This window comes from Dichomitus squalens, assembly GCF_000275845.1.
Source record: "Dichomitus squalens LYAD-421 SS1 unplaced genomic scaffold DICSQscaffold_95, whole genome shotgun sequence".
Lineage (NCBI taxonomy): Eukaryota > Fungi > Basidiomycota > Agaricomycetes > Polyporales > Polyporaceae > Dichomitus > Dichomitus squalens.
Genome location: NW_006766977.1, coordinates 65,202 through 74,544, shown reverse-complemented (window position 1 = coordinate 74,544; position 9,343 = coordinate 65,202). Strand labels below are relative to the sequence as shown.

Genomic DNA, 9,343 nt, shown 5'->3' with positions numbered 1-9,343 from the left:
AACCCATAGCCCTCGGGACAGGCCCAAATATATGGGTTTTGAGGGGTTATGGGCTACCAGAACTTTAGCGCATTCTAAGCGCCCTGATAAGTCCCAGTTAGCGAGCGCTGAACAGGCGTCTACTGACCCTTCGAGGGAGCGCTATGGGATTTCGAACACACTAAGCTACCCACAATGTGGTTGAAGCATGGATGGATGCTGGGAGGACACAAGGAAGCATGTATCAAGTACTTTGTGGGTTATTGATGAGCGAAATCTCAATGTGACCACTATTACCGTATGGGTTTTGAGCCCTAGAAGGCTATGGGTTATGGGGTACTGGGGACCTATGGGTTATGGGGTCGAATTCCCCCTATCCCGACTTGGGAAAGCCAAAATCCTATGGGTTTTTAGAGTTTATGGGTTACCAGGGGTATGGGTTAGGAGGGTGTCGACTGTAGGATAGATCTGTATGATGTTCGACAATATAACGACGATCGTGGATCTGGGCTCAGCTCTCAGCATCAACCCTCTGCACGCCGAGCTGAGGTCAAACAGCAAGCTGAGACGAATGCAGAAGGGCATTGATCATCATCATGGGGCGAAACACAGTAGTGTCGGTCCCACGCCCGTCCACCGCAGCAGAGTCCCTCGCACGAGGGCTGCTGGCCCACACCTTCGCCCACGTTCACGCAGGCTGGGTATCGTCACAAGAGCTTGCACCGGTGATTGCGTGGCCATTAAGCTGTGAAAGTACCGTACGATTTGTATGACGACAGTGGCTGCAATAACCGTTCCAGTTCCATGAGATTAGGAGGCGAAAGCGTGATTGGGGAGAGAGAATGTGGGGGGAGGTGAACGAGGTATGGAGACAGAGGGCATGCATAGTAACACGACAACAGTGCAAGCGGGAGTAGAGACCCCGCATAATAATAAACGTCAGCGCATGGCAGGAGAAAGAGAGGTATGGCTGCAGCAGATCCGGAAAGCATACAAGAGGCAGAAGAGACGTGCAAAGGAATTCCAGCGGAAACGAGATAACATAAGAAGCGGGGGGGGACGGCATGCGGAAGGAAAGCGGGGGCGAAGGCGGGATTATTATGATACACGCGAAAATTGCGAGAAGCAGAGGGAAGACAGACGCGAAAGTGTTGGAGCCAGTCCAGTGGTGCTGAAAAGAACAATACTTAGCTTGGCTGCTGCAGCTCGGGCGCAATCGAGAACAACGGATCGGCGTCGAAGACGACGCCAACGCCCAGAAATGAGAACAGCTGCGCCCCCCCAGGCGCCGAAAAGTTGCGAGATTGGCGCGCACAGCAGTTATAAAACGACCTTCCCTGCCTCCTCCTTCGCTCCCACCTAACAGCACCCCCGGACGCCGGCTGCCCGGCCTCACAGTAGGTGCTGCATAGGTGCTAGTCAGTCGAAAAGATGATTCCACGGGGCCTCGAGGGGGCAATCGGTGAGTGATCTTGATGATCACAACATGATTTCGCGGATCTACGCAGGCGGAACAGGAAAGACATAGTCAGCATGGGAGAATGACGCTGGGTGGAACGTCCACAAGTAGTAGCGTACGCCGACCACATGGCCACAGCCCAGTAGATATGGTAGGATGTACTCACGTTCTTGCTGATAATGGTGCTGCAGTCCGCCGGCGCATGTTGGAGACAATGAGGCATTTGGGGAACAAGAATGCGCCAGGGGAGTTGATGTTCGCCGGAAAGGCACCAGATGGGATCAGTCGGGGCGGGTGATTCGAGAAGGAGCGCGCGGGAGCAAGACCGGTCGGATTTTGTTGTGGAAGGCAGGAATAGAAACGAATCACGATGAGTTACGGCTGCGACAGCGAGAGAGCAAAAACGAGAGAAGGGAGAGACGTTGTAACGTGGAAATGAGAACAGTGCGAGAACGAAAGATGCGACGTAGATGACGTGGTTCGTGGGAGGGGATGCATGGCATGAAAACCGCCGAAGTACAGTACTACACATAAGTCGATAGATAACGAATCAATAAAGATTACAATCTAGGCGGGCGATCATATAAGGGCGGCCGTTTCGAGGCTCTGTCGTAGGATTATGCTAAAGGTAGACGGCGCATCCGTAAGCGCACCGTTGCGATTGCAGGCGAACGGTTCAAGCAGGGCAAAGGTGCGAAGGGGATTGCAATGGAAAAGGAACACTCACTCTGTGAACGTATCTCCATTAGCAAGGGCAAACAACGAGGATGAGTTGAGACGCACCTTCGACAGCGGCCATGACGACTCGCAACATGGCAGTATCTGTTGCCGTAGTCACACTTTAGCCCGTGTAGTCAGTATGTGGTATCCACGCGACGAAAGCGGGAAGGTTGGGATAACATGTATGACGTACTGTATGTAGATTTCCCTCTCCTTCGCGTTGGCCTTCTGTGCTAGTCTTGCGAATCGTTTCTTGAAGTACTCTCGGCCGGCCTTGGCATCCCCCGCCTCGCCATCATAATCCTGCGGGGCGTGTTCAGAGCACAAAAAAGACATACAGACGGCACCGCACGTACTGGGAAGAAGTTCTTGATGTCCGAATGTTGAACTTTCTTCTCAAACAGGTCGTTCTTGTTCAAGAATAGGATCTGATGCGGTAAATTGAGAATGGAAACATACGTCATACACCGCGAAGCACTCACGATGGACGTCTGTTTGAACCACTGCGAATGGCATATTGAGTCCCAGATGGTCATTGCGTCTTGCATTTGATTCTACATGTGTCGGGCAATGAGTTTCATTTCGTTAACGAGCTTCCCATCGAAGAACACACCGCATCCTTGTCTTCGACGAGACACTGATCGTAACCACTCAAGCTCACGAGGAACAGTATGCTTGTCACATCCTGGAAACAATGAATCCACTTCCGCCGCTCACTCTTCTGACCGCCGACGTCAACCATGAGCATATCATGGTCGCGCAGGGTGAAGACGGTTTCCGTGATACCGATTGTCCGTGCACGAGCGTGAACGATGTCCTGCTCGTTGGGTACATACTCCGGATCAAATAATCGATCGAGATCTGCGAAGTAGTAAAGCAGGCTACATGAGACAAAAGGCCAGCGACGGTCAGCGAAGTCCCGGCGCCATTAGAGGGCCGTCAGACTCACTTTTCGGGCAACGCCGCCTCATTACCGCGCGCATATGCGGCCTGGACGTTGGGGTCCTCCCATAACCGCTTGAGGATCTCATGGAACTCGGTGGGGAAAGGTTCGCCGTCCTTGATGTCAGACGCATCCTCGATGATGGGAACAAGGTCTTGGTTCTCCGGTGAAACTTCCAGCTCCATATCCTCCATGGCGTCGATGACATTCTTGAGGCCATGCGTAAGGTTGTTGAAGATGAGTTGGCGGTAGGACTCGATCTCTTGTGACGAGAATGGCACGCGGTGGATGAGCCGCATCTGCTTGAGGATGGTAGACTTGCCGGAGTCTCCGGAACCGAGGAGGAGGACCTGAGTGGGTTTAATTTGGGTGCGAGGCGGGAGAGAGATGGCAGGCACCGACCTTGACTTGCTTCTGCATCTTCAGTTTGGCCTGCGGAGGTGGATGCTATGTGGGCCGAAGACGGGCTTGGGAGGAAGCGGGGACGCACCTCCTTGAGGCTCTTTTCGGCCTCCCTATGGAGCCTCTTGTCCTCCTCGCTGATCTCTATACCACCCTGAGACATGCAAGCACCCATGGGAGGCAAGCGCAGGGGGGAAAGGAAAGAAAAGAGATGTGGGAAGAAGAAAGGGAGGAGGGGGAAAGCTTCGTAGGCCGAGAGGGCGTCAGAAGCGGGGCCTAGGAGAAGATCAAGCGGGTCTGTGATGGGAACAAGTGGATAGCATGGGTGGTCAGCGCATGGATGGGCGCATAGGAAGCCAGACAGACTCACGGGTAGAAACGAGCGACGACCTGGGGGCGACGGAGGCGGAGGCGGAGGCGGAGGGAAGGGCGGGTGGGAGGGATAAGTACAGTCCGAGTGTGCCTGCCCTTCATGTCCCTGACATTGATTCGCCTACTTACACTAGCCCCAGATCGCGCCCAGGATCTCTCCCGTCCCGACGTGCGCCCGACTGTCGGACTCTGTCGGAGCATGAACAGCCATTGCCGTCTTCACAGAGTCGCCCGGTACAAGACACCACGCGCCGCTCAAATCGCAGCCACACTTGTTCGTTTCCAGCGAGGCCCGCGCCCATCCCAATATGTATACAAGTGCGGCAGATCACTACATCCCAATAACCCATCGAGCTATCCCCTTAGACATGCAACCGTCCACAGAATGTTGCTCGCCCATGTTCAACAGCTCATCCCAAGCCCGTTCGTCTCCATTCGAGCACCGTATCGTTATCGCACATGGTCAATCCTTCGACTACGGTCGGCTACATTGCAGGGCAACATTCGATGATCCCGCATAACAATTCGCACACGTCCAGCCGCCTTCTGGTATGTCTTTCATCCCGCCGCGAGCCGAGCAGGCTCCCCAGCTTGTCTCAAGCTCCACGGAGATGGACAACCTGTCAGCTGTTCTCAGACACCGAATATCACATTCACTCCGAAACACTTTCCAACGTCCCCGCGATTGCGTTTCCGCCTCACCAGACCAGTCTCTAAAGCCCACAAAACCTAAGGGCTTGCAAGCTCTGCACTCGTCTCCATGTAGCCACGCCCACGCGGTCAGTAGTCTGACATTGACATGGGACATCTCGCAGCCAGACGTCCTTCTTCGTGAGTAGATCAGTCCTGCGCCGGATACTCAACAAACTCCTTCCCATCAAGCTTCGTATGTCTCGCGCTGGGAATGCGACGCTGTCGCAGGAACATATGCTGTAAGCATCAGGGCTCCAATTGCACGCGTGCCGGATCTTACAGCACATTTTATTATGACAGTAATCCCGCCGCTCGCTATAGTCTGCGGAGAGTTCTCGTGATTTCCACCATCTGACAAACAGCACGTCCTCCCGACGCGGGTTCGCATGTCGCGGACATACCGTGACGGCACTTGATGCTAGACAACCCACGCTGCACGCGAGTCGCCGCGGCCATTCATTCGCTTCTAGCCGTGTCCAGCCCTGGCAGCCCACCCGAGCGCAGGCACGCATCAGGAAAGGTTCTATGCGTACGCCGACGGGCCCGATGTGTTCTTCGCTTGTGCTGACGCTCCGTGACGCGCAGCATGCGTTGTTATGTCCACGACAGCTTTCAATTTACCGGCCACGGAGGTAGCGGGGTACGGCAAGTACTTCTCGCTCGGAAGGCCGAGCTTCATGGGAACCTATCGAGGGCCAAGTTCCTTACTTCTGATTCGTCATATCCGGATGGCCAGGGAGGCGAGTTCAGGCGCGTCAGGCTGCACCATCGTTCTGTAGGGCGCTGATCATGTTGCGTCTAAGCAGTGCAGAGGATGCGCCGTTCTGTCTTGCTTCGGACCCTCATCTGGACCGCAAAAATATTCAAAACGTCAAGGGGCGATTGGCAACTGGTTTCATCGGGCGCATGTGGCCTTGGCTCACTTACGGGAACGGTTTGCGGTTCGTGATCCGGCTTTCCTGCTGTATCTCGGCTGGTTTACAGTACTGGTACGACCGCATCTCCGAGCACTGCTTTAAGCCGCCTGGGCGCAATCGTCTGAAAAGGGGGGGGATAGTGCATCGGTATGTCATGATATATAAACATGGATGAAGCAACTCGAGCGCGGACGAAAGCCACAGACGGAGGTCTTTCACTACCAGCTGTCAGTACTGGGCGTTCGGGGAGGGTGCTACAACTTCAAAGGGGCTCGGGAGTCTGCATCCTGCGCTACGCGACGCAAGGTCCTGTGATCAATAACATACATCGGACCGCGCTCTGTTCCTCTATCTTCCGCCCCCCGTTGTCGTCGCAGGTATCGGAGCGAATACATAGCAGCGTCCAACGATACCAGGTGATGGTCCGCCCGTGTCGTAGCGCGCGTACACTGCTCGGGTTTTCATCCGCGCGACATGCGGCTATTGCGGTTTGCGATCGTCAGACCAGAGATCACGTTGGCTCGGGGTTCTTCGCTGAAACAGCTTCCCGAACGGTGGCGTCTTTGCGCAGGAGCCTCGGGAGCCTATTTCTGACTCAAACGCTTCGACAGGCTGGAAACTTCGACGTCCGACTCTCGACGACTCCTACTTTGTGGCATATGCAATGAAGCTTTTGGCGGAATCAGACCACCAAGCAAGAAATTGACAACGGACGCTATGGACCACTTGGACTCTTGTAGATTGAGTGGCGCATATTCCTCGTGTAGGGCGATGTTACACTAGTTCATCCAGAGAATGTCGTGTGCTTGGTGTGGGGACTCTGATCCACAAACTTCGCTGGCTCCCCTCCACTTTCGTCATATGGCGTCATGACGTCTTCCCGTCCCCACTGAACGGACTAGCCACTTATTCAAAAGACGCATGAGCTTCTATGAGGCACTCGGAGGGCGCCTTGAAACGCAGCGACGGACGCCTGAGGCCTGAGGGGCCAATAGACGTTGATTCGGTAGATAAATTCCATCGTGCTGCTGCGTGTGCGCGACTATTATAACTTGCCGAAGCGGTACTTCATACTCGCGCCCACTTTCTGAGCATCGTCCCCGGTCGTCTCCGTCTCCGTACAGCCACCTGAACTACCAGATGTCCTCTTTGTCCGGATATCCTGACGTCGAGGCCACTTATAACCTTTGTAACCCTGCTGGCAGGCGGTACCACATAACTTCCCATTACGCGGATTGCGCTTCAAGGTTTGCCGCAGCAGCCACCTCCGTCGCGTGCTTGTAAGAGCCCGGGGCGTCGGGGTCCGTGCCCGGCCCCCTTCGGTGATCCGTTCATACCCATGTTCATTGTGTACCACGTTGACGTTGATCCGTTCGGGACACGGGGATTGCGGAGGGAGGTCTGTGAGCTCGGTGCGTTGTGTACCACGGTCGATGATGTCCTTGGGCGGCGCCACAGTTCCACACATACATTACACGCCTGCATGTTTTCGCTGATTATACATAGCCGAGCACAAATCGTAGTCGACGTGGCGGTGCAGTAGTTGGCGAGGGGCGTGATTTTGATGTTACACAGGATAACACTCCTTATCGATTGAAGGGAAGACGGATGGTGGTATAAGGGAAGAACAGACGGTACAAATACATGGTCGGAGCGGAAGCGATGGAAGGTCCAAGATCGGGAACGGTCAATCCCGGTGGTATAAACGGCAGCGAAGGACAGCGACTACGACGTGGTGCAGTATGTTACATTGAGTCGGCGTCCAGGACATGCATGCGAGAAAGAACGACAAGAGCGCGCAAAGTGTAGTGGGCTTCGGGAGAACGCAGAGCGTGTCACACGCTCATCGGCACGCCCCCGATGCTGGTGATGCCCTTGAGCACCGACGTCGAAGCGCGGAAGATGCTCCCCATGAGCGGCTTCTTGCGCGACAGGGCCGGGTCGAGGCCAGCAGGAGCGCGGGCGTGGTCGATGCGCGGTGAAGATGAAGGCGAGGACACCGGGGGATCTGAGCATCCGCGCTGATGCAGGGCAAGGGCCGAGCTGGAGAAAAAGGCAGAGATCGTCTCTCGGTCGTCGTCGGTGAGGCCGGACATGGGCGATGACGGCAAGTTTTCGTCGGCGCTGAGGGTAGAATCTTCCGACAGCGTCTTCTTCATGGGCGGAGGTGAGGCATGCAGGTCCGGAAGGTCGGAGGTGTCTGCTACGTGCATCACACGGACAGTGGTCAGGTTGGTGATTGAGGCTCGAGGGCTCACGACTGGAGTGCGCCGAGGGGATGGCCGGTGCTCGTCCTCCTCAGGGATGGGTGGCGAGATTGTGCGGGGATGGCGGTCGAGAAGCAAATTGGTGCGAGTGGGATATACTGCGTCAGGCAGTGAAAGAGCTCGCCGCAAGGGAATATCCTCCGGGCCGGTGCTGGTATCGACAGATGTGGTCGGGACGGCGATAGTAAACGCGGTGAGGGGGTCGATTTCGGTGGACATGCGACGGCGGTCGACCTCGTCTACGGCGACGATTGCGTCGAAGCCAGGCATGGCATCACGGACACAGTGGCGGGCGCGGGAGGGCGTGTGGGCATCGGAGACGGACTTGCGGCGGCGGAGAGCGCCGCGAGAGAAGTGAATTTTCCAATGCTCGCCAGCGCTGATGCATTGGTCTATCGAGGAGTAGCATTGGGCGCAACAAGAGCGCAAAGGGACGGTGACGGTGTCTGTGGCCATAGGCTGGGGCAAGGAAGCACGCCTGGGGCGGCCCCTGCGTTCGGGAGTAGAGGTATGGGACGTGGGTTGCGGGTGGACGAGACAGGATACGAGGGGAACATGGGCAGCATCGCGGGAAGGGGAGCGAGCTTTGATGGTGATGCTGTCGTTAGGTGAGTAAACCTATTGTACACTGAATGCGGGGTGGGTGGGACGGACCTAGGAACGGAGACCTTGAAGAGGACGTGGTCTTCGGAGGGCTCGTCTTCAGACTCTGAGACTATAGAAGGCTCTCGTTTGCGCTTCCAGAGAGGAAGGCTGTAAGATTTTGTGACGAGACGGGGGAGCCTTGAGACGGGGGCGGAATCTGGAATGACCACGCATTCGTGCTCGAAGCGGACCTTGGGGGTGAGCAGTGTGCTGTCGGAGTCCACTGTTGAGGGATGGGTGGAGGAGAGGGAGACGAAGGAGGGGCTGGTGGGGAGGAGGGGGGCCATGATGGATGATGGAGAGGAGAAGGAGCATGTCCGCGCTGTGAGCACGGACAGAAAAGAGTTGAGCGGCGGTCACAGGGACGTCCAACAGCTTCCCTCGCCTTGCCTTTTTCGGCTCCCTTTCCTCTTCGATCACACGTGACCGTGTAGTGCCGACGGTTCCGTCCGGTTGGAACCTCGTCTTCCCCGCCTCCCCAGCAGCAGCGTCGCCAAAATATCGAGACTGTTGAGTCCGGCGAGTCTGCCGGACTCTGGCGGACTCCGAGGATCACATGACGCTCTCGGGAAGTAAGTACCCCTGGCGCCCAGACACCTAGACCCTGCTGATACATTATCGCTACATCTCGGTAATCTACGACCACTTCATTGTCTCGGCTCCTGCTTACTGCCTGCCCATACGTATTATATTGTATCGCATAGCGTAGAAGTCGATTTTAATGGTATTTTTCATTTACATGCATACTTATCCTAAGGTCGCTCCCGCAAGTTTGGGGTATTGAGGTCTTCGCGGCGCTGCTGCTCATCCCACCTTGTATGGGGACGAATAGCAGGAGGAAGACAACGTCCGTAAAGACCATCATCGGGGTGCCAGCATCAGCAGATGTCAGAGGGAAGAATACCCAACACCCTGCTGCAAAGATTGGCTACTTCGCGCAACATCA

At 55.8% G+C, this 9,343-nt stretch overlaps 2 protein-coding genes across 2 annotated transcripts; both read right to left on the bottom strand.

The window, feature by feature from the left end:
- Positions 1–2,183: 2,183 nt before the first annotated feature.
- On the bottom strand, positions 2,184–3,666 carry DICSQDRAFT_72482 (heterotrimeric G protein alpha subunit 4; the record flags this gene model as incomplete). Its single annotated transcript, XM_007371270.1, has 8 exons — positions 2,184–2,277; positions 2,352–2,461; positions 2,515–2,586; positions 2,641–2,712; positions 2,772–3,039; positions 3,108–3,451; positions 3,504–3,533; positions 3,592–3,666. The coding sequence occupies 8 exons, from the start codon at positions 3,664–3,666 to the stop codon at positions 2,184–2,186; spliced, it is 1,065 nt and encodes a 354-aa protein (XP_007371332.1).
- Positions 3,667–7,095: 3,429 nt separating this feature from the next.
- DICSQDRAFT_184092 (uncharacterized protein) lies at positions 7,096–8,684 on the bottom strand (the record flags this gene model as incomplete). The annotated part of the gene is made up of 2 exons (XM_007371269.1): positions 7,096–8,350; positions 8,407–8,684. 2 exons carry the CDS (start codon positions 8,682–8,684, stop codon positions 7,321–7,323), a joined length of 1,308 nt encoding a protein of 435 aa, XP_007371331.1. The 3' UTR covers positions 7,096–7,320.
- Positions 8,685–9,343: the final 659 nt, after the last annotated feature.